Below are 27,261 nucleotides of genomic sequence, written 5' to 3' on the forward strand. Positions count from 1 at the left end.
AAGAAAGTGAAATATATTTTCCAACTTCTGTGAATTTTAATGGTGGCCATTGATGCTCTTGTTAGTTCCTTCCACCCTAAAAAAAAATAGAAGATATTCTTGAGGGAATTAAAAAAGGGTCTGACAGCTAGTGCAAAGAAATTGATGGCAGCATAATCCTGTTTAAGGAAAAAAATGTGGGAACTCAAACACTGTTGGTGGGAGTATAAATTGAATCAACCACTTAGAAGAACAATTTGGCAGTTCTATTAAAATGAAAAATGCTTATACCTTATCATTTGAGAATCCTGCTTTTATGTATCTATTATTTAAAAAAAAAATTCCTGGGATGTGTGCCCAATGAGGAGGTTGCAAGGCAGTTCTTTGTACGTGATAGTGAACAACTGAATACCTGAATGCCCATCAACATGGAAACAGTGAACAGAGCTGAGAAATGGCCATGCTATGGAATACTGTGCCTCAGCTAAAGATAACGGGGAAGATCTTTGTTGAAGAAAAAAAAAAGTTGCTAAATGATGAGAATGATCATTAAGCATGGCACAGTGCTCAAAAACAAAAGCCTCAGAAAACAGTGGTATACATTCCTCTGGGCACATAATTATTTGTGAAATCACATGGAGGTCTAGAATATTGCTGTCTAGTATGGTAGACGTTAGCTGGAAAAGACTATTTAAATTTCAATTAATAAAAATTTAAAAAATAAAAATTGTGTTACTCAGTTGCATTGGCCACATTTCAAGTACTAAATAGCCACATGGGACTAGTGTTTCCTATAATGGACAGCAGAGGCTAGAAAGAGACACAACTGATCACAGGGTTCCCTATGCTAAGGGCCGAGTTTGAGGATGGTGGTTTATAAGACCTTTAGATTTCTGGGTAACTTTAAAGTGTTTTGCAGTGAGAATAGATAATGCATTTGTAAAATTGGAAGCTTGTCTAACTATAGGATTTCTAAAACATTTTAAACTTTTAGTGGGTAGATCAGTGTAAATGGATAGGGACATGCCATCCTTTTAGCCTAGCTATCTAAAAGCTCACAACAAATATTAAAACAAACTACACAAACCATTGACTCCTTTTTTCCCTTCCTTTAACATCTGTCTGCTGAACACACTATATTCTAGGTATTTAATATACAAGGATCACAAGACAACTGTGGCTCAGAATGAAGTGGATTTGCCATGGGCATAGCACAAGGATTTCTTTGTCAGGCATTATTTTTCCTTCATCATGGGTTAAATAATTACTGTCTGGCTTTATACAATGTTTATAAAATTACAAAATATACAGTATTTATTAAACCATCTAGAATTCATATTTTTGTTATTGTTAGTGTAATAATATGTATTCACATTTATTTTATTAGGTCTGAAAAATAATAATTTTGGAGAAAACTCAGGTTAGTCTTCATTATTTAGCACTAATAATTTATAATTATTTAATTAATTTAGCATAATTTGAGCACTTACAGGTCAGAATAAGTTCTTCAAAAGCACCAGAAAGAAAAGCTCATACTTGTTTATACAGTTATACATAGACTTAATATAGGGTTAGGTGTACTGGGTTGATGGAAGCAAAAACACATTCTCCTTTAACTGTTTAGATGATAAATAGAGAGGTCAGTTGGGTGTGGGTAAATCTTGATTATGAGTGTTCTTGACAAATGCTGTATACGCAGAAGACTTGACTGAAAGTCACAGCTAACTGTAAACATAGAAAAGAATGAATATGGTGTCCTCAGATACACAAAGATCAGCATCTCCCTTATATCCATGGAACGTAACATGTAGTATTTTGTCCAATTAAATGCTTTCAAATTAATTAAAATACATCCTGGAAATAATCTAGAAGTCTTAAATAAGGTTTGCCTTTTAGTTTTAATTAGTAATGTAGAAACATGCAAAGAATTTCACCACACTTGCAGGAGTTTGTTTTTCAACTTCTATTAAGTCTTTTTTTGCCTTGTCTTAAAAGTGTGGCTCCAATATAGCAAAATTCCCTTTTAGAATTTAGTCTTTAATAGTGTTTGTGCTCCTTTGGGGGAAAAATAGTTCATGGTATTTTTTTTAAAGATTTGATTTATTTATTTAACAGACTGAGATCACGAGTAGGCAGAGAGGCAGCCAGAGAGAGACGGGGGAAGCAGGCTCCCTGCTGAGCAGAGAGCCCAATCGAGGGCTCGATCCCAGGACCCTGGGATCTTGACCTGAAACGCAGAGGCTTAACCCACTGAGCCACTCAGGCACCCCAGCTTATGGTATTGTTATGGAATAGTGTTTATTTTTAAAAATCCTTTATTTATTAAAATATTAACAACCAGAGCACTTGTCAGACTCCATCAGTAGGGCATGTGACATTTGATCTTTTGAGTCTCATGTTGGGGATAGAGTTTACTTAAAAAGTAAAAATACCTTTCTTAAAAAAAAATCCACAACCAGTGTAAGCACTACACAAATGGCTGGATTAAAATTGGAAATAGCATCTCCTGGGTTAATACCTTCGTTTGCTAGACTTCAATTCCATCAATCTCTACTTCCTCTTGTCCCTAAAGACTTAAGGAGGCCTCCATGGACCAGGAGTAGCTTCACCTGGGAGCTTTGGAAATCCAAACTCTAGCCCCACCCCAGACTTACTGAATCAGAATCTATCTTTGGCATGGTTGCCACATGATTATTAAGTAATTTAAAGCTTGAAAAGCATTTGTTTGGCCTTCGGTTGCCTTTGCACACCTTCTCACCAACAGTGGCTTGTAGACCAGTCTTTCTTTGGCCCCTTAGCCTCTTCACAGCCTTCTAACTAGCATGCTATCAACAAAGTTGTCATTTTGACCTACAGCTCAGTTATTTCATAGCCTCTGCTAAAGTTTTGCCTTTTACTAAGGGAGGAATACCAATTAAAAAGGAAGGAAGACTTAGACTTAACCTCAGTCCAAGAGCACAACAATAACCCAGGGTCTAGAGGGACTGGAATGAGGCAGTACCTGGACTACTCCTGGTTCAGTCAAAGCATTGTGTTTGACTGCAGTTCAGAAGAAGGAAATACCAGAAGCATACCAGAAGCCCGGGAAGGTTCATATTATCTATTAGCTATGTTCAGAGGGATGTTTGTAGTAAGGCCAGGTACGGGTTCTGAGAATAACCATCTCTGAACATGCTGGAAGATGCAGGTGGATTCAGAGCCAACCAAGTTGGCGTTCATAAATCACAGTAGCATATTAAAGGACTAAGAGATCTTACTATAAGGAAACCTGTTTAACTGAATTCAATGCTGCCCCCCCCTTTTTTAAATTCACAAAATGGTTTTTTTGCCCATTCAGTGCTCATTAAATTTGGGCAAAACTAGTCTTTGGTGGGGCACACTTTATGAAAAATGAATACATAAGTTTCTCTTTTATTCAATAATAAGTTAGGTCCTGAAACGTTAGAAAGTTTGACTTATTATATAACACTTAATATGTATATGTGGCTCTGTAGTTTCATTATTTTAGAAGTAAAACAATTTGATTCAAAATATTCAATTAACTTAGGCATTGCTCTCCCACTCTGTCTCTCAAGCTGTGACTCAGATGTCAGAATAAATTTTGTTACCTAGTTAGGGAAGGAATTTTCACAAGTTTCAGGGCCATAAAAGCATTAGTCAGGCACCTTGTTAGTGCAGTCCCCTCTTATTTTCTTAAACATTGAATATATCTTTTCTGTTTCTCTTTTTAAAGCATTATCTGGGAAACATACTGTTACTACATGGCAAATGGAGGAGAGCATACTGCCTTGGGATGCACTTGGGATAACAATTTTTCTTAAATGGCAGCTAAAACTTGAAATCAACAACACATCTGGGTTTTCTTTCCTCCTCCTCCTCCTTCTTCTTCTTTTTTTTTTTAAGTTAACCCTAGGAAAGTTACAGGACTTTTAACTAGAAAACGGAGTTCCACAGAAACTGAATGAAATTATTTAAGGTGAATTAGCTAGTTAATTACAAAATTGGGAATAAAACTACAGTTTCTGTAATACCTTCTGTAAAACATCCTACATAAATGACCAAGTTGGGAAAGGTTAGATATGAAACGTATCACCCTAAAGATACGATTGGCTTATGAGGAATAATTGTCTAAGTATGTTAAGCTTTAGAAAGTAAATTGCCAACTACAATTATAAACTCCAGAATTATGGATGCTTTTGGTGAAATATACTATTTTGTCTTATAAAAACCCTATCCAAAAAAGAGAATGACTGAAACAGATATTATGTGTCAAGGTGAGAGGGAAGCTTTCCAGTCATATTATGCTATGGGGCCAGTGGGGGATGGATAGAGAGAATACAAAGGAGATGGGAAAATGTGCTCCTTGATGTCCAAAGTTTGAATAGACTACTACTATATGATATTACTCTGAATTTGGGATACATGTTGGATTTTGTTCACTAACATGTCTGCTATGTGGACAAAAACAGCAAAAGACTCGGAAAGTCTACCCAAGTTATTTTGTGCATTCACTTTCTTTTCCTGATACAATGAACAGTTTTGGGGAGTTTGGAGATCTGATTGCAAAGAAATACCTGTCAGAGTCTCAAAAATACTATTGCTGTTGGACGTTGGTTAGTTTTTTGGAAACATTTCACTTCTAAAATTGTTGAAACATATTTTGTAGTGAGATTAGGTTTGTAGATGTCAAGTTATACGAATAAATTTTGCTTAGAGTACCTTTATTAATTTGGTTGACTTTTTATTTTTTAAATGCAAAGGCATTATAGAGCAGTGGTTTATAAGCATAGTCTCTGGACTAGGATTGTCTGGTTTAACATCTCAACTCTTTAACCTACTGAGTGTTGAGTATGCCTATAAGGAAGTTGTCTAACTTCCATGCCAGAGTTTTCTCAACTTTAAAATGGGGGTAATAGTACCTACCTCAGTGGCTCGATTGTGAAGGCCAAATTAGGTCATGATGCAGAGTGCTTAAGCTAAGGGGATATATGTTCTTCACTTATAGCTACTGACTTTTTCAGTCATTCAGTATGCTAGGGGATGGTCTACTACAGATATAGTAGAATATAGGGATTTTTTGTCGGCAAGTTGAAGGCAAAATGCTGGAGTCTGTCCACTGAAAAAAGACCCAGAAATACAGGATGTTATAATGTGTTAAAATCTTAGTGGCCATCAAAACCTATAGCCTTTACTCAAGTTTGGCTATTATTTAGAGATGGTATTCTAGTGTATCATTTTAGCATACTAACCAGGAATAATTCTATTCCAGAATTGGCAGCTTTTATAAGTGACTTGATCAGGAGGAAAGAAAAGTGTTACAAAAATTATAGTACAACTATTTTGTCAGAAATAAATAGGGGCGCCTGGGTGGCTCAGTGGGTTGAAGCCTCTGCCTTCAGCTCAGGTCCTGGTCTCAGGGTTCTGGGATCGAGCCCTGCATGGGGCTCTCTGCTAAGTGGGGAGCCTGCTTCCTCCCCTCTCTCTCTCTGCCTGCCTCTCTGACTACTTGTAATCTCTATCAAATAAATAAAATCTTAAAAAAAAAGAAATAAAATAAATATGCTGTGCTAATGTTGCTAGTATAATTTGTACCCTATAAAATAATTTTTCTTTTAAATGAAATACTGGTTTACTATTTCAGTAGAAGTATCTCTAACATTTAATCTAATCTAGGAGAAAAAATATGCTTAACTAGATTTAATCCATGAAAAATACTCATTTAATATTTTTATTAAATTGAGTTGGGAACCTCATGTTGTATGCTCAAAATATAGCTCGACTATAAATCAAGATAGATATACTTCTTGTGTTTAATAAACCCTAGATTTTTTTTACGTTAGTAGCCTTTTGATAATTAATTTGGTGAACCATACTTAATTAGATGGAAAGTATAATTGATTAGGTTAAGAAATGACCAGTCTATTTTTGAGTTCCCTATTGGCTTGAATGCTCATAGTCAGTGAACAAATCCTTCCAAACATTGGGTCATTAGCCCCTTTCTTTCCATTTCTATACAGATGTATATTGAGTTGGAACTATTAAACAAACAGCCTTTACACGTCCCCCCCAAATTATAGTACACATTGCCACTAAATTAATCTTAATTTAAATCTATTATTTGTTTATATCCCAAGTAAATTTTACTAACTATTCCATAGGGAAGAGTCTAAAAATCCAACATTTCTTTCATCTGCATGATAATCTACTCCTCCAAACTGTCTTATAATGATTCTTCCATACATACCTTCTTTCAAATTCAACTCCCACTGCTTCTTCAAGTTACATGGTCAAGAAACATATATATTAGTTATTCCTCAACCCTTGAGGCACTGATTGTTTTTTCTGTTATTAATTTGATATCCTTTAATTTATTTGTTGGAGGGTTGTGTGTATCTCCTATTTTCAAGTAAATATTTTACTATTTTTAATCTCTGCCAACCAGCCCAGAATCTGGTAAAAATTTAGTGATGATGATGATGATTTAAAAAGCCCTGTTCCACAACATCCAGATGTGCTTTTCAGTGTAGGGATCATATAATTTTATTATCAGAATTTGTAATTATATAAATTCTAAATGAAAAATGATCAGAATGAAAATTTAAAATGAAATAATTTGAGAATATATGCTTTTGCAAACTGGAAAACTACCATGGAGTTTAATAAAAATGGCTTTGTGTCAAAGAAGTACAGACATATAGATGAAAAAACACTCAGGAATTCCACCTCGAGCTGCCCTTACTAGAATACCATGCCTTTGTAAGAATTTCATGACTTGGCAGGCTCCACAGGTTGCCATGGTGTATGTCCTGAGTGGAGCAAAGGGCAGAAGTTAGTGTTAACTAGATGAAAGGCTCAGCGCACTCAAATCTCTACTATTTTTTTTAGTAAAAAGATCCGGCATTGATTTTAAGTATTGGATCAACTTCCTTTTGGGGGGTGATTTAGTGTAGAGTTGAAATAGGAGGCCCTGGTACTTCATAGACAATGAAGTCTTGGTTTGACACTGTTGAACTATATGGCTTTGGGCAAGTTAAATTTTTAAAAAAAATTATTTATTTATTTTAAAGACAAAGAGAATGCATGAACAGGGGGAGGGGCAGAGGGAGAGAGTGAGTGAGAGAAGCAGACTCCCTGCCGAGTGGGTAGCCTGACACTAGGCTTGATCTCAGGACCCTGAAATCATGAAACTGAGATCATGACCTGAGCCAAAATCAAGAGTCGGGACACCTAACTGACTGAGCCACCCACAGGCCCCAATTTCGGGCAAGTCATTTAACCTCCTTATGCTCTCATCTATAAAATAGTGGTAATGAAATAATACACTTAGAGTTATTGCAAGAATTTAATGAAATACATTATGCAAAGTGCCTGGCACAGAGGTGATATCTACTGAGTGTAAATTTTTTAAGTTCCTGCTATCATCTAGTGGCAGGTGGCATTTATTGGGTGTTTACTGTATACAAGCATTCTTCTAAACTCATTATATCAAGGGTATTAACATACTTAATTTTTGAAGCATTCTTATGCAATAGCTGTTATTATAATTCAGTTTCCCAGATGAGGAACTGATCCACAGAATTCAAGTAACAGTAAGTATCATAGCTGGAATTCAAAACAAGCTTTTTGGTTCCAAACACACTCTTCTCAACTACTAGATAATAAAAACTTTCCCACTATCAGATCATTTCCACAGACTATATCCTATGGGCAGGTTAAAAAGCAGTCTCATTTTAACACACTGTTTACCTAATTAAAACACAGTTGGCAGGAGAGCCTAGGTGGCTCAGTGGGTTGGACAGCTGCCTTGGGTTTTGGTCATAACCCCGGGGTCCTGGGATGGAACCCCGCATTGGGCTCCTGCTTGGTGGGGAGCCTGCTTCTCCCTGCTGCTCTGCCTGCTTTTGCTCTCTCACTCTGTCAAATAAATGGATAAAATATTAAAAAACACAGTTGGCAGAAGCATGCAATGCATTCTATAGTCACCTATAAATCACTTTAATTTATCCATCCTTTTGTATTAGCTGCACTATTGCTCCTTTTAAATTATGGGAAATCCAGCCTTGCTTATATCTTACCTAGACAAGAGCACAGTTTTCAATCCTTGTTCCAGAACCTGTACAAATCTTATTTCTTATTTGTTTTGCTGCCTGTGAATAATTAATTAAATAAATATTATCGAAGATCCAAATAATCTAAACAAGCAAATTTAGAAAATCCATAAATTAAGATATTTAGGAAAACCTTTATGAAATTAAGAGATGTTATCTGCTGTTCTAGGCGTGGGTGACTTTTGTCAAAACATTTCGCCCACTTTCAAATTTCCACTTGTTAAAACCAAAGGCCTTATTTGGTTGTCATTTTCAGTACTGTGTTTTTCAAAAAAGTTTCTGGCAGCTAATTTTAAAGAGATTTTGTTATAAAGGAAAAGAAAGGAAGGCAAACTGTTTCGTATTCCTGTTGAAAGAGTTCCCTTGACCCTCTGCATTATTACAAAGAAAATCACCAGTTTATCCAAACCTCACCCATCTTTGGATATCTTCAGAACTTTACAATTTGTATATCCTAAGGCAGTGATTTTTCAAGCATGATTTTGAAATGCTATGGGGTTTTCCAAATTATTTGAAGGGAACATGGCAAAGAATTCTCAAAACAAAATTAATTTTATTTTCAAAAAGCTGTGTGAATGCCATATATCATTTTGGGAATTCAGGAGAGTAATTGTAGATATTGGGATTTTTTTTTTTTTTTTTTTTTTTAGATATTGGGATATTAATCAAATAATGATAGGATAGGGAAACGTGTAGAAGAAGGGCAGCTAATTCTATGTCTATGGTGGAGTCCTTTAATAAGCACTAAAGCAATGGGAAATTTGCAGAATGCCTTTGCTCAGTTTTAGAACTCATTTACCACAATCCTCAATGAATTTTCAATAGAATATTATTATATCTTCCATTTTAGCTTAGTTATTCTCATCAACAGAGTACCTAATCTCTGAGCATCTACATGACATGCCACTTATGAGAAGACTAACTTGTAAATATTTTACTCCTTTTAAATGAAGTTACTGAAAGGAAGAACTAGAACCTAGAATATCCTGAACTCAATGAATTTTCCATTGTATGGCCTATAGTATTCTTAGTCTTACAGATTCCTTTATTTGGTCATTGAGAATCATGTTTCTCTACTTAAAACCAGACATTAAGTATCTTCAGCTTCCCGGCTTTCATTAGGTACTTGGGCTATACTTTGACATGTGAATTGTTTTGCAGTTAATTTACAGGATAATAAATGCCCAGACAAAGTGGACAACATCTAGCTAATCTTTAAATATCCTAGACCATTTCATATAATATCTAGCACAAAATAAATGCCCACAGATGTTTGCTGATTAGAACTGTTTTTAGACAGTGGGACATTTTTCTAATATTTTGAGGGCTGGGCATATGAACTTGCTACTTGTTGTTTAGTGTGTTCCCCCCCCCCCCCTCACTTTATTCTGCTATCTGAATTCTTTCATTTCTACAAACCTGAATAAGTTTTATATCTATTGACTACTGGGCTTTAGTTTTTTATTTTTTCTTCAAACAGACTTGCTTATTTCTTCTTTACTGCATTTGCACATTCTAGTTCCTTATCCTGGAAGGCACTTCTTTGTCATCTTCCTTTCCACTAATTTTTTTTTTAAAGATTTTTATTTATTTATTTGACAGATCACAAGTAGGCAGAAAGGCAGGCAGAAAGAGAGGAAGGGAAGCAGGCTTCCTGCTGAGCAGAGAGCCCGATGCGGGGCTGGATCCCAGGACCCTGGGATCATGACCTGAGCCGAAGGCAGAGACTTTAACCCACTGAGCCACCCAGGCGCCCCCTTTCCACTAATTTTTGATCCTCCATCTGCAAGCTTTACTCCACCTTAACATTTCCTCATCAGTTATGCATACATTTTTCATTTTATTTTTCTGTACCGGATAATTATTACTACATGTTCTGGTGCCTTCTCCTGAGTATTGTCCAGTCTTTTCCATTAATGTAAGAGTTCTTTGAAGGCAAGCATTACATACCTGTTTTGCACAACTCCTAATACAATAGTCCTTCAGCCCACTTTACAGAAATTGGATACTCATTTAGTGCTAACATGTAGGAAGAAATTGACATCTTTAGTTTGTTTAAACTAAGGTTGTTTGCCATGTAAAGTTTAGCAGTGACGAAACCTTTTGTACTGGTGAAAATTCTTTAAGAACAATCACATCTTGATTTTTAAAAATTTGAGTATTTGCAGAACAGATTTTCTGATTAAGTCATGGAACGTATGGCTCATTAGATTGTTATAGTTATACCAGGTGGTGACCCTGTGCTCCTGTAAACAGAACCTCAGCATATCTTTTTCTGTAACAATTTAAAGACAAAGAATTTAAATTTAAGGTGGAATACCGATGGAGGGAGTATGGTGGGAAAAACTTTAAAAACTGACCTAATAGCAATCGTAGAAACCAAAACCAAAAACCAAAAACCAAAAAACAACACACACACACACAAAGACTCCAGTTGAATCAGATTATTCTGTTCTCTGTTTTATCTGGATGTATTTCTTAATTCCTTCTTAAACCATTGTGTTTTTAAAATACAAAAGAAATATTCTTAGTTCCTGAGAAAAGTGATTTGATTTCAATCCTGAACTCTCTGTAACATCCCTAGACTGCTGGGGATATCTCTATGCAAAGGTTTGGATTCCCTTACAATCCAGTGTTAAAGGCTTGCATTTCCATTTTCCATATAGTGAGATTTAACAGGCTTTATTATAATACTTGCCTACTTACTTGAATTGTTGTAACATTTTAAATTTATTTCCAGTAGTAAATTAAATAGGCAAGAATTTTTTTTTAATTTTAAACCTCCTTTGAGTGTGTTGAAACCATGTTGATCACAAATGAAAATCTTACATCAAAAGAAAAATAAGGAAATAACTGTGAAAAACTAGATTTATTTTACCCTTTTATAGTTGACTATATAAAGTTTTGTATACCATCAGTAATAATTGAAACTTCAAAATCATTTTTAACTACTCTTACAAAAACTGTATCCCCCTCTGGAAGGTCGTCAGTTTAAATCCAAAGAGATCACAAATACTGTTCTTGGATGTAAATACTGCTGTTCCATGCTTTGAAAGAGCCATAATTAGCAAGGTTGTACAACACAACAGCAACCTGTAATGTGTTCCATATGTGGTATTTTAAAACCTTTTGTTTTAGTTTCTAACAAGATAAAAAAAAGAGTCCATTTTATTTCCTTGGGATTTGTCTTATAAGGTGCATCAGATTGAATTTAGCGAACAGGGAAGTATTCCTCCTTATCTAGCTAGTGCTTGTTTATTCTTCCCTTATAAAAAGCAAAGGACTAGCAATTTTCTTTTATGAACGGGGACTGATGGCAGATAAATAACCCTTGCAGGAGAGGAAGGTCAAGTTCAAAGTTTTTCTTTCCTTTGGATTCAGGAATAAGCAAATGGAAAGACTAGCCAAACAGCCAAGCAGCAGACATCTGATGGTTAAGCCCTCCCCCCAGGACTTTTTATGTACATAAGCAGAAGTCACTGGAGCAGCTGCAGCGCATTAGTTCCAATAGTTTAACAGGCTGCTTTGTAGCGCTGACAAAGCCAGGCTAACGCAGAGGCTTCCCTCCATATTCCCCTGATCGGCAGAGGAGGGGTGACGCTTAACAAGCTTCCGCTGAGGAGTGCGCTCTTCTCGTCTACACCCAGCCCCACCTTCAGGGAGAGACTGAGGCAGGCGACCAAATGAACTAACAACAGCTGGATCGGACCTGCTTCTCTGGACGTTTCCCCGGACTCTCAGAGAAGCAGCCACTGGAAAGACGCCAGGGAACCACGTTGCCCTGGATTGTCGCCAACTGTACAAAGTTGACCCGGAAAATGGCTCAGCAGACGACAAGCCCGGACACCTTAACAGTACCTGAAGTGGATAATCCGCATTGTCCAAACCCCTGGCTGAATGAGGACCTTGTGAAATCCTTGCGGGAAAACCTGTTGCAGCAGGAGAAGTCCAAGCCAGCCAGGAAATCGGTCTCTCCTAAGCTCTCTCCAGTGATTTCTCCGAGAAATTCCCCTAGGCTCCTGCGGAGGATGCTTCTCAGCAGCAACATCCCTAAACAGCGGCGTTTCACGGTGGCACATACGTGGTAAGGTTTGTGAGGCTGACCGGAATTGGTGGCGGTTACGGCTGGTGATCTGTGCGCCTCCCCCGCTTTCGCTTGTGTGGGTAGGGAGGGAGGACTCTCATCATTCCTCACCTGTGATTTATGGGAAGTCTTGTACCTTACCAAGGGATCCCATAGTTGTCCTAGTCAAAGCAGCAATCCTTTAGACTGGGAATCCTTGAAGTGGGTGGTTCCCAAAGTTCAATACCCATTGCAAGTTCCTACAGGAAAATTGGATTCCAGATGTCAAATAAGAATGCAGTTTTACTCCCATACCGATGTGGTGGTGTTTCTTTGATTTCATAAGCTAATATCCCTGCCAGGTCCTGTAACTACCTAGGAAAGAAAGGACCAGAAAGGAGAGGAGGAAAATCATAGTTTGTTCTCCTTTCTGCATAACACCCAGTTGAACAGAGATGTGTGTGGAGAGACTGTGTACTGTGTGTATAATGGTGTGCTCCTCAAGCCCCTCCTTTGCTACTGACTTTAATGTATTTATAAACTCAAACATGTCTTTCCAATGGAAAGAAGAAAGGGTTTAGGAATTCTGTGCAGGAAATTTCTGGCTGTTACTTGGTAATATTGTTGTGTTCTTTGATTTTGGATTCTGTGTTTTGTCAATATTTTTATTTTCTTTGTGAATATTGTTACCTTTTTTTATAATAGGCGAATTTTTATGCATATTTTCACCTAGTTTTTTAGATGAGTCCTGATATTTTCCTGCTTTTATAAAAACAAATATTAAAATTTACTATTGTCTAAGCTCATTATAGTGTTTTGCCTGAGGAGAGGCAATTCTAAGCTATGATGGTGTGTGTGGGGGAGGGGTTTGTCTGTGATACATATTTGGTTTATTTTAGGTAGCAGTAGGTTCTGTACACTACCTGCACATTTTGGTAAAATGAATATTATGAGAAAGAAAACAGCTGAAACAAAACATAATGAATCTGGTAGTTGGGAAATTGATTTTTTCAATACAATTTTTCCATAGAAAACCAAAGATCATGCCAGAAATGGCAAAGCAAATCAAAGAAATAAATAAATCAGAAATAAGACTTCTAGGGAAAAGGCAGCAAGAAGTAGAGAGGGTCAAAATCTAAACTGGCAACATGGCCATACCCTGGACTGTATTAATATCGTAGGTGAAAATAGATGACAAAGGAAATACATATCCCACCCAAAGAGATGTCCAGCCTTAGAATTTTAATTTCAAATAGCTAGATCTCTCACTGGAGAAGTGTTTTTATTTCCTCCAGGATTTTAACTAGATGGCATTTCTGTGTTATTTAGATAAAATGCTCATATGGGAGGTAAGAAAAACCATGTATTATCCAAGCTTAAAAAGAAATTCTGGAAAAGTCACTTTTCTCTGAATAAGGTATTGTTGAAAAAATTAGAGGTTAAGTATGGGGTAAAAGACATAGTTAAACCCTGGGAGATGCTCTGAGGAGAGTGATGGCTTCAGACCAGAGCAGGAAAGCTGCTCATTTATTTTCCGCATGGATATTGTTATCTTTTTTATAGTGGGTGAATTTGTTTTATGCATATTTTATAAAGAACCAGGCCAGAATAGGGTGCCAGAGCAGGAAAGCTGACTCTGGTTCATGAAGATACCAGAATTTTGATATCCAATGTCCTTTTTGGTTGAGATACTTTTTAAAAATTATACTTCCTAAATTGTACTCATTGTTGAATAGATAAGCCTCAGTTCGGTTGCTTGATTTCCAACTGAGTGAAGCAACCTAGAGTTCATCTGAAGGTTATCTGAACTATTTAGACATGTTGAGATGTAATGTAAGGAAGGCAGGAAATCTCATGAAGACAGGCTTTCTTCTGAAATTTCTGGCACTTCCTTTTCTGATGCTGTTTGGGGAAACACCAAGAGCACAATTTTCTGACGGTATTTTATTTTGGTATATCATGTCTCAGCTAGATCAAGGAGGCATCAAAAGAGCAATGGAAATGGAAAATAAAAATCATAATATCATTCTCAGTAACTCAGGAGGATCCTCCTATCTTTTGTGAACTAAAAGCATCAGCAAGGGAGTTGGAAAGAGTACCTCACATCCTCATGTTGGTTCAATGATCCCCAAGACTTTTGTAATATCCATAGGTATTTTTTTTAAGATTTTATTTATTTATTTGACAGAGATCACAAGTAGGCAGAGAGGCAGGCAGAGAGAGAGGGGAAGCAGGCTCCCTGCTGAGCAGAGAGCCCCATATGATATGGGACTCGATCCCAGGACCCTGAGACCATGACCCGAGCCAAGGCAGTGGCTTAACCCACTGAGCTTCCCAGGCGCCCCTCCATAGGTATCTTTTAACAAATATTATTTTAGGGATGCCTGGGTGGCTCAGTCGGTTAAGCGGCTGCCTTTGGCTTGGGTCGTGATCCTGGGCTCCTGGGATCAAGTCCTGCATGGGGCTCCTCGCTCAGCAGGGGGAGCCTGTTTCTCGCTCTGCCTCTGCCTGCCTCTCTGCCTACTTGTGCTCTCTCTCTGACAAAAAATAAATAAAATAAAATCTTAAAAAAACCCCAAATATTATGCTACCTGTGCTTTCATAACTTGGACTAAACACTATGCAGAATTTAAAAAAAAAAATCCAAACTGTTTTGATGTATTTACATTTTTTGCTACCTAAACTGCTGCTACCACTACCACACTCAAATCCTTTGCTCCTCCTAAGTTAGATGATGAGCCATTTAAATACATGCCTTATATGTTTACCTCAGAATGTTGGTTACTGTGCCTGTTATTCCTGTCCTTCCAATATTTTTAAGTTTATTGAGGTGAAAGTGTTTGATTTGTACATACTGATGAAAGAACTGAATGAGAGCTGTTCTTTGGTTTGAAATAATTTGCCCTCTGGTTGAAAAAATAAATCCCATTTGAAGGCATTTAAGTAAGGCAATCATGTTGCTCTACAACATACTCTCCGAATCTTAGTGGATTGACACCCTAAATGGTTTCATCTGCTGCTGCTTCTCATGGGTATGTATGCTACCCTGGAGTGTTTCAGCAACCTGGGATCTTACCACCTTGTAGCTCCACTATTTATGACACATGATTTTTAAGGACACCATGCTCAGTGGAATCAGGGGAAAAGAATGGGAAGATGACATGTGTAAGTTTTTATGATGCAGGCCTAGAAATACACATATCACTTATTTCTTGGTTAGAACTCAGCTCAATGATCACATCTAACTGCAAAGGACGATGGGGCATATTTTCAGCTGTTTCCAGGAACAAGATCAAACAGATTGGGTGAATAGCTAGCCTATTTCAATTATAGAACATTAGTGCCACCTGCTTTACCCTTTATACCTTAGTTGAATTCCTTGAATAACATTTATGATGACCAGCCCTTTAACATCTCTGCACACTTCCTGGATGAGAGTCATATAGAGAAATTCTATTTGTTGGCAAGTCTATTGATTGGGATGTCCTTGCTAATATGCAGTTAAACTCTCCTTCCCTGTTATTGTTATGCTTGGGTCCAGGATCTGCTTTGAAAACCGCACAGCCTGAATTTCTCCTCTCTCCTTAATGTAGCCCTTAAGGGAAGAGGTATGGAGTAACCTGCTGGAAAGCCAGCACCTTGTTCAATTATTCCTCATACATCCATTAATCAATATTTTCAGTGTTAACAGGTTTTTTTTTTCTCTTAAACAAATTATTCTCTTAACTATACATCCTAACACATTCCACCTTTATTGTGCTATATTTACTAGGTTGATTGTGGTTATTTGGATTTTCATGACTCATTTCAAGAGTAGCATACTGAGTTGACACAATGCTTCAGGTGTTGTGTGACTTGTACGGAGAGCACCTAAACAGAAGCTAGCCTACCTGAGTTTTAATTCTGACTTCCCATTTACTAGTTGCATGATTTTAAACAAGTTACTTGTCGTAATGCCTCAATTTTCCTATTACCCAGTTTCCTGGGAATAGTAAAGTATCTTTTAGGTGTTGTGGTTTTATTAAGTATAGTATGTGTAGATTACAGTGTAATGTACAGTGATCGACATTGAATGAGTGTCATTGTAAGTAAATATTTTCCTTATTACATATAATACACGTCCATTATTCCAGCCTTGGTCTGCCTGGATCTTCAGGATCTCTTGATGATTGTCTTGTCAGTTGTTTGTGAATGGATTGGGCTAAAGAGAAAATATGCAAAGAGACCAAGAGTTTGCAAGAATAATAGGTGTATGTCAGTTTCATGACTATGGAAAAGGAGAAGGCAGAGAGGAGATATATTCCTGAGGTGGAACCATAGAACTTGACACCTCTTGCCTTCCTACCCCATTCCACATGTCATTCAAATCTCTTTGTTCCTGAGAGTTTCCTCCTGTTCCCCCAAATGAAAATAATCTGCCACTTTTTCAGAATCTATAGCAGTTCTTTCAATGATTATTCATAATAATTACATCACTAGCTAATGTTTATTGAACAGTGTTTTTTTGGGTTTGGGGGTTTTTTGGTTTGTTTTTGGCCTCATACTGTGTGTTAAACTAGAACCCTCTATGTATGTGCTTTTTACCACTCTGTTTTATCATTTTTACTTAATATTTAGTTCCTTCTAGTCTAGTGATTATAGACAGGACTCTTCTTTCATCTGAGTAGGGGATTCCCTCTAGATGTCGAGAACTCCAAAGTCAATGTGATCTCTGGTGAAGAAAACATAATTTCCAATATACGTTTACTTCAGGAAAATCAGATAGTCAGGAAAATCTTTATGTTTTTCAGGTTTTCTTTTTAATGTACACTGTGAATGAAGAAAAGTGTTTTAGAGGGTGTATAAGTAAAATTAGGGATTAAGGTTTCTCCAGGTAGGTTGATATCTTAGGTAATATTTGTTGTATGACTTACCCTCACAAATTCTGTGTATACATGTGTGTTTTTATTTTTACTATTTATTTATTTATTTATTTATTTATTTTTAGAAGATTTTATTTATTTATTTGACAGACAGAGATCACAAGTAGGCAGAGAGGCAGGCAGAGAGAGAGAGAGAGAGAGGAGGAAGCAGGCTCCTCAGGAAGCAGAGAGCCCGATGTGGGGCTCGATCCCAGGACCCCAGGATCATAACCTGAGCAGAAGGCAGAGGCTTTAACCCACTGCACCACCCAGGGGCCCCTACATGTGTGTTTTTAGTTACAACATTTAAAGGTAGAAGAACCAGTTAGTAACATCCTTAACAAAATAATTTCTTTAGATGTATTTTTGAAAGGCCTCTTGCAGGAGACTTTTAGGTAATCTAAAGATTTTTAGGGAGCTAGATAAGTGCTTTTGGCCATATTTTTATTTATTATAGATTTCTCTTTATCTGGCTTTGGTATTAGATATAAAACTGTTCATGTTTAAAAGTAAACATTTGCTTTCTTGAGTCATAATTTCTTCAGCAACTGTACTTGTTTTTATGGTTAATAAAAGAGAAATATGCTATAAATTTTCTTCAAATTAAAGAAGGGAGGAAAAAACCCTTGCCTATCTATAAAGGAATAATCTAGCCATTTAGAGAGTTTGTAGCATGCACACACACATGCACATACGGGCATATGAGTAGGTTTTCAAAGCCAGTGTTATTGATGGTATTTGAGGACTCTCTCCTTTGTTCTAGTTCTCCTATATTTGCCCTATGTAACTTTAAGGTGATCTTTTCTCTGTCCTTTATGATACAGATATCCAGAGACAGGCATTGCTAGTGTTTTCTGAGGAGCTGAGAACCCAGAGGTGAGCTGTAAGTATAGTGTGATACCAGGAGGTGGGAAGGAAGTTTCTGGGGAAATTATCTGGGGAGCACAACAGGAAGTACTGCAGGCATGTTGGGTGGGGTCACTTGGCTGAATATTTAGCTGTGTCTCTGGTGTAATTGGCTGTGTATTTTCAGCGGAAATCTTGGGGGCACTGGAAGTTAAGGGTGTCTGTAGCTTTTAAAAGATTGATTCACCTTTCCTACAAATCAGAATACCCCTGGAGGATATTCCTCTTAAAGAAGTTGCCAATTGTCTTGCAATATTTAAGAAATTACAAAGAAAAAACCTTAACAAATGGTTGCTGAGGCAAAATGAAGAAAATGGTGAAATGACCTGGCAGTTTATTACACATATGTGCTTTCTGTGACTTTTGACATTTATATTAAATCAAGAGAGAACACATGAAGCACGTCCACACCAGCTGAAGCCATTACTACTAATGGTAAATATACCTTTAAGCAAAACCAATCTTTTTTGTAAACTTGGCAAAAGTGTTGAATTAAGAAGAAAAGAATTGAATCTCAGAGTTCATTAACATTATTTTTCAATCATGGTTTTAATTTTCACAGTCACTCTTTGTATACATATCCTTATAAGTAACAGGTTCCTGTGAGGTTAGGTAATTAAATGAGGTTCAGCACTTTTTATGTTTTTTTTTTAGACTGGAAGTTGCTAAAATTGTTCTTCAAGTAGCAGTTTCAGGAAGAAGTTTTATTATCACCAGTGTAGCAAAATTATGTCATTGTTTTTTTAATGGATTTGCTTTTGAAAAGAAATCACGTTTTTAAAATGTGATTACTTTAGTAGAGTTGAAGCCCTCTATTACTAGCTCCACTGGCCACTTATATTTGACCTTAGTTACTCAACCTTTTTCAATTGTAGAGTCTCTATTTAAAAGTCATATGGTTATAAAGGCATTTGATATTTACAAGTAAAAATTTGACTAATTAAATTTACAAAGTGATAACAAACTGTGGTACATTTAAGATAAGTAATTAAAAACCAAGTTCCAGCTTGGTGTTGTAAGTGAGTGAGGTAGACGCCACATGGGTGAAAAGAGGGACAGAATTCTTTAATAATTCTGTGACTCATTAAAAGGCTGCAGGGCCTTCAGAATGAAAATCAGTTGGTATTCACTCTAAGGTACGATCTAGAAGCCATGATTTTAGGTAGGAAATATGGAAATCTATAGATAATAATAAAAATCCAATTAAAATTTTCTTTTATGGCATCTTCAATTATATACTATTTTAATGTATCAGTCTCTTCTGTATATATAAAATAGGAAAAAATACTTTTATCTTTCATGTTAAAGGCATAAATGCTCTGTTTCACATGAAGTACTTATTCACAAAGTGAGATCATCAGTTGATATGAGAAGAATCATCCAACTTCATTTTGGAATAAAAACTTTAGGTTCATAATAACATAGCTTATAATCTTAGATTTATTATAACATAGCCCTTAATGATTTCTCTCTAGCTCAGCATCAGGTTTTGTTTTGTTTTTTTTTTAAGATTTTTTTTTTTGAAAAATTTTTTTTTAAAGATTTTATTTATTTACTTGAGAGAGAGACAGTGAGAGAGAGCATGAACGAGGAGAAAGTCATAGAGAAAAGCAGACTCCCCACAGAGCTGGGAGCCCGATGTGGGACTTGATCCCGGGACTCCAGAATCATGACCTGAGCCGAAGGCAGTCGTCCAACCAACTGAGCCACCCAGGCGTCCCTAAGATTTTATTTGTATTTATTTGACAGAAATCACAAGTAGGCAGAGAGAGGAGAAAGCATGCTCCCTGCTGAGCAGAGAGCCCGATGTGGGGCTCGATCCTAGGACCCTGGGATTATGACCTGGACCAAAGGCAGAGGCTTTAACCCACTGAGCCACCCAGGCTCCCCCAGCATCAGGTTCTTAATGTACATTGGCCTTCAAAACAAACAAGAATTGAGTTTAAGTATCATTAGCTGTATTTTCCATATGCAGATGCTAGGGTTCATAAAAATTTTTGTATAACCAAGATCAAGTAGCTCTGAAGCCATGAAGTGAGTTGAGTTCAAACTTGAACAAAGGTCTGCCTAACTTTCTATCCTGCATTCTTTCAGCAAAGCAACCCTTGAGCTAAGAGTCACATTCACATTTATGTCTCTACCTTGAATGTATATTGAGGCAAAAACAATGAGTGTTCAGTGACTTTACCAGAATAGTGGTGAAGTTCACAGAAGGGCAGGGGCAGAATTCATTCTTGGTGTAGAATCTTAGTTTATTTGTTTACACATGTAGCTTGTAGAATGTAGTTGTTCTTTTTATGATGAAAGTGAATGTATGTACAGGAGAAATATATGTCTTTGGTGAAGGAGGGCTTCAGAGTCAATAGAGAGTATTCTGATTCAGAGTAGTTTTTAAAATAAGACTGGCATAAAGACAAAACCAATCAGAATAATTTTATTTTCAGTGATTCAGAGGAAAAGGCAAGGAAGGCTTGGGCTCTAAAGAGATCAACTTAAAAATCTATTAATGTTTAGTTCCAGAAGAGCCAGCTGGAAATGATGGTCTGCGGGCTCAAGTCACTAAGCAACAGAGCAGCAAACTGCTTGGTAACCAGAGCTGGCCTGACTCACAGGCTGGCTGCGAACAACCGGATAGCCGGATAGGAGGATAGGAGGACCAAAGCCCATCGTACCTCAAAACAATCTCCTTCTGTTCATCTGCCAGCCTTCATGCCAGATCCCTTCATTATGGGCTCGTCCCCTTGACTTAACAAGATACCTGCCTTTTGAATAGAACTGTCTCTGGGGCCAGAAATAAATGCTGTCTTTCCTCTTTCAAGTGACAGTTCTGAGATTGTCTTCTTTGGGTCAGGACATCATTTGAAATGTAAGGTTTAATGAAAGAAAAGGAGTGAGAACATTGGGAATCAGTGGCCTGACTTTAGGTTTTTGTGAGCTAGTGTATACAGGGCCAGATTGCCTGACTTCATTTGGTGATACCTGTCTTTGAACTCTGAGAGCACAATACCTTGCTATTTGTTTGTCATTTTGTCATCTTCTGCTATCTTCTATTTCATGTGTGCAATTTGCCTGTATAGCTGAACTATTAGTTCCTAAAATGTAGCAATCTCTGTATCCATCTGGAGTGCCAAGTGACACCTGTATAATATTCATTTAGTAAATATTTATTGTTTAATTGAGAAACATCCCTTCCATTACTGTGCCTCTTATGCTAAACTGCCAGGGAGATCTATACTCTTCTAGCCTTAAAGTCCTGGTAATGTGGTATTTGAATGCCCTAGTGGAAAGAAGTTTCAAACTCAATGATTAACCATTTATATGGATTTTGTCACCATGAGTTTGTGCCCGTGTGTGTGTGTGTGTGTGTGTGTGTGTGTATGTATTCTGGGTTTGCACACACTAGACTGGTTTAATTTAACTGTAGTATATGTGTATGAATTAGTATGTAAGAGTATCACAAATTTGTCAAGTATATGCATTTTAACAATATTTAGTTTACGTTTTGAAATTAAATTATGCCTGTTGTATTTCTGAAGAAAATAAACTTACATAAATATATTTGTGATTCTTAGGAAATTACTGAATAACTAGCTTGTAAAGCTCTAATGACTAATCCTTATCTCTTAGAATTCATAGTGGTTAAATTATACACCAAGACCTAAGCTTATAAAGGAAATGTCAAGATTTTGAGGAGAAGTTTAAAAAAAAAGAAAAAAAAACCCACCTTTTATAGTTCCTTTTTTAGGATGACAATTTAGAGAAACTTTGAACTGGCAGGAAACTAAGCATCAGTTCTCCAAAGTAGATCTTCAGAATAAGTAAAATTGAATAATAGGAAACTTTTTTGAATACATTTAGCATAGAAATGTTATTTTAATGTAAATATTTTCTCTATAGTTCAATCTATATTTATTTTTACATTGTGGTAATTTCAAACCAACCAAATTTCCTTTCCATTACCCTTATGAGTAGCCCTCTGATCAAATTAGCCATTATTAAAATAAAGTTGTTTCCTCTGTATATTGTTATTAATAGGGTATGTTTTTTTTTTTTTCATTTTCTTATAGGACTGATTTCATATTTATATTTACATATGATGAGTGTGTACTGTTGGTCTTTGGAAGTAAGCAACTTTCTGATTGATAAGGATACTTAGATTATCATTTCTGCTTATTTTTTTTTAAAGATTTTATTTATTTATTTGACAGAGAGAGATGACAAGCAGGCAGAGAGGCAGGCAGAGAGAGAGAAGGAAGCAGGCTCCCCGCTGAGCAGAGAGCCAGATTTGGGGCTCGATCCCAGGACCCCAGGATCACGACCCGAGCCAAAGACAGTGGCTCAACCCACTGAGCCACCCAGGCGTCCCTATCATTTCTGCTTATTTACCTTCTTTAGGTTTATAGTATTTGTTTTCTTTGCTTTATTCTCTGCAGCGTGATTTTTTTTTTTTATGACTCTCTACTGAATGAGTGCCAAAGAGAACAACATATGATTTATGGGTAGTAATAACTAAGCCATATATGAATAGGAGGCTGATGACGCACAAGGTTGAATGATGTGGCTCTCTTCTGAATAGAACCTGGCTTCCTTTAATAAAGCCTTCTTATTAATAACAAGAGCAATATCATTAATAGTGTGATCATTCCTGTATCACCTTTCCAGTTTAAGGTCCATCCATGAATCATGTGCACTGTTTTACATTTAATTTTTATAATGGACTTACATTTTTATTTAAAGGTCTATATGTTTAGGAAAGAAGCTTTATAACATTACTGTAAATTGGAAACTTGTGTCATTTATCATGCATAGAAGATCACTGAAACAAATACAGGTAAGAAAGATTGCACAGATTCAAGTGTAGGAAGATTCTATGACTGACTGAAGGTTCTGAGCCTGAAGTCTGCTCTCTGTTTAAAATGGTAGTTAGCAAGTAATACAGAGATGTGAAAGACCAGTTAAGCCTTTCTCCTTAAGACAGTAAGAATGACAGAAAGAGATTTGGAAAGGAAATAACCTTCTCATCATTTAATTCAGAATTTTAAAATTCACTAAACCACAGCACCTATGCCTAAAAACCATCCTGGTGTAACATTAGACCTTATAATACACTAGCCTGGTGATCCTTGAACCACTGGAACTTCCACTGTTGGAAGAAGGACATTGGTCCTTACAGACTTTTCACATCTGAATTGTTCAGTTGAAAGTAAACACACTGAATTTGGACTGTGTAATTCCAATTCTGAAGCGGAATGTGAGGTGTTGTTATCCTGTTTTACCACCACAGTCTACTTACTACCTACCTGGTAGCTACACAGATGTAAATAAACGTAGAACTGGTCCATGAAAAATGTGTGCCCTCTAATGTCAGCTTTCAAGCCAAAGAGCACCAACATGAACATTTTAAGAGTGTAGGATCACCATACAAATAAGTGAAAGCTGAGCAAGTGAGGAGTCTGATTTTTCTATACCTCTGTAATCTTCTGAAGAATTTACTTAATTCTAGACTCAAACTCCTGCGTAGGACAGGCTTTGTAATTCACAAGGCCCAATGTAAAGTAAAAATACAGGAACACTTGCTCAAAGGAGTGTGAGGAATTTCCTGACAGCAAAAGCTGAGCCTTCAGTCCGGCCCACGGCCCTTTGGAGAGTGTGGTCCTTACACAGACGTCTATGTGGTCATGTCTATGGAACCGGGCTTGCACCCACAGCAGATCTCAGCTGGGGCCCCAGAAGTCACATTTGTGGACAGCTCTACAAGTGAAGCTGGAACCATCGTTTGACAGACATTTCTTAGAGGAGCATCTCCCATTGGTCACCTCCTTCTCTTTTTACACTATAGACACTCCAGAAGACTGATGTGCTTTGGAGTAAAAAGTGAAAGTCAACAGTGCACCAACTGTAAAGTAAGGAGGAGCATTATCTTCCCTTCATCTTGAGGGTTCTCTTCACAGTGGAACAAGTGCATGCGTAAATTAAAAGCAGTTTTGCCTTTGCATTTAAAATCACTTACTGATATGCTCAGCATCAGCAATGGCAGTATGCTATTAGCATTTGATACTATTGCTGACCCCTCCTTGAAACTGTCTTATTCACTGGTTTAACTCCTATTTCTCTGAGATCTCTCTTCTCCTCCTTCATTGACTTCATTTCCAACACAAATTGAAGTGCCCTCCCATTATGTAATTAGCCCTTTGGCCTCATTTCAGCATGCTCCCTGCACCATCCACCTGAAGTCTGCCCCAACACCAGTTGCTAGCTTCATTTAAAATATGACAAAACCCAACTCTTAAGCCTGGCTCAATATCTGTGTCTCTCTTCTGGACATTTCCACTTGGGAGCTCTACTCTCACCTCAGATATAATGTGAAAAACTGAGCTCACTGTTTGCCCACTTCTGGTTTTTCTATTTCTGTTCTTAGAACCACTGCTTTCTCAGTCATGTTTGATTTCTCTTTTGCCCTTTCTCTGGCTAGGCCTATAGATTAGTTCATCTGATATTTCTTGCTTTTCTGTTTTTTCCTGATACCACTATCTGTTTTAGCATCAGCCTTATGTTTGGGCTAGTTCAAAAACATCCTAACTATCTTTGTGCCACCAGTCCCTTCCCTCTGAGGATATGCTACCTGTGCTGTCTCCTTAATTACCTCAAAGTTCTGCGATCTCTTCCTACTACCTATGGTGGGGGTAAGCTGATGTTTTTCTGTAAGGGGCCAGAGAGTAAATGTCTCAAGCTTTATGGGCCACGGCCTCTGTGGCATCTACTCAGTTATGTCACTGTAGTGCCAAAGCAGCCCAAGACATAAAATGGGATGAGTACACTCAATGAAACTAGTTACAAAAAATTATAGGAGGCTGGATTTGGCCCACTGGGCTATAGTTTACCAATCCCTGGTCTGCAAGATAAAGTTCAAACTCCTCTACTTGGCATCGAAGTCTATATTATCTGTTCTAAACCTTATCTGGTATTGGTTCCTGTGGATACTTCACAGCATTTATTCTGGAGCTGAGTCTTGAGCAGGGTTTCTCAGCATTGCCACTGCTGACATTTGGATCCAAATAATGCTTTGTCATGGGGGCTATCCTATGTATTGTAGGATGTTGGGAGCACCCCGACTACTATCCATGAGATGTCAGTGATCCCATCCTATTATGAAAATCCTAAAGGCTTCCAAACATTGTCAAATATTCCTCAGAGTGGGTGGGTGAAAACTGTGCTTAGTAAGAACCAGTGATCTAGAGAATAAGCTTTATGAAGGGAGAAATGAGTTCTGCTTCATTCACTGTGTCCCTAGCATCTAGTACAGTCTTGTGACACAGAAAGATGTCTGGAAACGTACTGTCTGGTCCAGCTTTGTTCCTCACTTACTGTGAGCTCTTAGATGCATCTTTTATACTTATAGGCCACCATTAAGTTCATCTGTAAAATGGAACTATACATAAAGTCATTCAAAATTTCAAATGATAAACTTAATAAAAAATCTTTGAAAAGAATAAAATACTAATCAAGCATAATGTGAAAATAGTATTGGTGGGACACTATGGGTAATCTGAACCTCTTGAAATCTAGAAGTTTGATCACCTCACAAACTGTGTCTACCCCCTGAAAATCATTGTATGGGATGCTATTAGGGCATTGTCTTTGCTCTCAAGAATTAGATGGGGCATAGATGATAACTCAAGTAACTGAAACAGCAGCCAGAACTGCAAAGAGTGGAAGGAGTTTTTAGGAGGCAGAGATTTGTTTCTGGAAGTGGGACTTTCTTGAGATTTGAGATGGAGTATAAGATGGCATGGTTACAAAGAAGGGCCTGAGCATTTTGTTAGATTATTTAATTAATCAAAACTATAATTGAATTAGGTAGAGTTGATTTATTTGCCTTCTTTTCTTCCAAATTTTTATTAAATTCTAGTTAGCATATAGTGTAGTATTGGTTTCAGGAGTAAAATTTACTGATTCTTTACTTACATATAACACTCAGTGCTCATCACAACAAGCACTCTCCTTCATACCCATCACCATCTAGTCCATCCCTGCCACCTCCTCTCCAGCCACCCTCATTTTGTTCCCTATCATTAAGAATACCTTTTTTTTTAAAAGATTTTATTTATTTCTTTGACACAGAGAGAGCGATCACAAGTAGACAGAGAGGTGGGCAAAGAGTGGGGAGGGAAGCAGATCCCCTGCTGAGCAGAGAGCCTGATGATGGACTCGATCCCAGGACCCTGAGATCATGACCTGAGCTGAAGGCAGAGGCTTAACCCACTGAGCCACCCAGGCGCCCCTAGAATACCTTATTTTATTATTTTTTATTTATTTATATTTTTTTAAAGATTTTATTTATTTATTTGACAGAGAGAGATCACAAGCAGGCAGAGAGGCAGGCAGAGAGAGAGGAGGAAGCAGGCTCCCTGCTGAGCAGAGAGCCCGATGTGGGGCTCGATCCCAGGACTCTGAGATCATGACCTGAGCCGAAGGCAGCGGCTTAACCCACTGAGCCACCCAGGCGCCACCAGAATACCTTATTTTAATGGTTTGTCTCCCTCTCTCTCCTCTTCTTTTTCCCTTCCCACAATGTTCACCTAATTATCATATTTTTAAAAGGAAAACAATGAGGCCTAAAAAGGAATTTGATATGAACATAAAACCTGGGAGATTTCAGTAGGGAGGGAAATGTAGTGAAGTATGGAAGGAGAAGAAATGGCAGGAGATGAATTCTTTTTGTCAAAGGAACAACTGAATCTCCATGGGAACTACATGGGGTTTGTGTGAGTTTGAGTCCAGCTCAGAGTATCTCCGGGGAAGGTAGGCTGGAATCAGGTTTTGAACATCATCTAGCATTCTCTGTCTCCCTCCCTCCCTCTCTCTCTAACAAACAAAGACACCAGTGATTTATAGGCTTAAATGAAACACAGTCAATTTTATCTTTCTTAACAGCTTCACTCCAACCAAATTAAAGGAAGTGACATTTTGAGTTATTACCCCATGCTAAGCTTGCTAAGCTTCAAGTGTGTGCACTGAAAACTCTCAATAGTTAGAATGTGAGAGTCAGTGCAATTAGACCAATCTACACTATTTTCAGTTAGATAATATCCTACTCCTTCTAAGATAATCCTCCTGAAATAGCAGAATATACAATTTTCTTTCCATTCAAATCAGGTGTGTCCATTCCACTTGTGGCGCTTATGTTCCAATGCATAGAACAGAGACATTATTTACAAGGACTGTGCCTGCTTTTTCATTAAGTTGCAAGAGAATGCAATACTTAGAACACATCTAGCAGTTCTGATGGTCTCTATACAGAAAA

The 27,261-nt window shown here is 37.4% G+C and overlaps 1 protein-coding gene across 16 annotated transcripts in view; it reads left to right on the forward strand.

Moving 5' to 3' along the window:
• PDE4D (phosphodiesterase 4D) overlaps window positions 1-27,261 on the forward strand; it is a 1,511,392-nt gene that overhangs the window by 749,352 nt on the left and 734,779 nt on the right. For 2 of the 16 annotated variants that reach the window (XM_082725924.1, XM_082725935.1), the window contains exon 1: window positions 9,733-12,171. The exons of the other annotated variants lie outside the window; for them this stretch is intronic. In XM_082725924.1, coding sequence (XP_082582050.1) covers window positions 11,906-12,171 — 266 coding nt within the window. In that variant the 5' untranslated portion in view covers window positions 9,733-11,905. Of the gene's footprint in view, window positions 1-9,732; window positions 12,172-27,261 lie in introns of those variants that run through there. 16 annotated transcript variants of the gene reach the window in all.

The sequence above is a fragment of the Mustela nivalis genome (genome assembly GCF_964662115.1).
Source record: "Mustela nivalis genome assembly, chromosome: 3".
NCBI lineage: Eukaryota > Metazoa > Chordata > Mammalia > Carnivora > Mustelidae > Mustela > Mustela nivalis.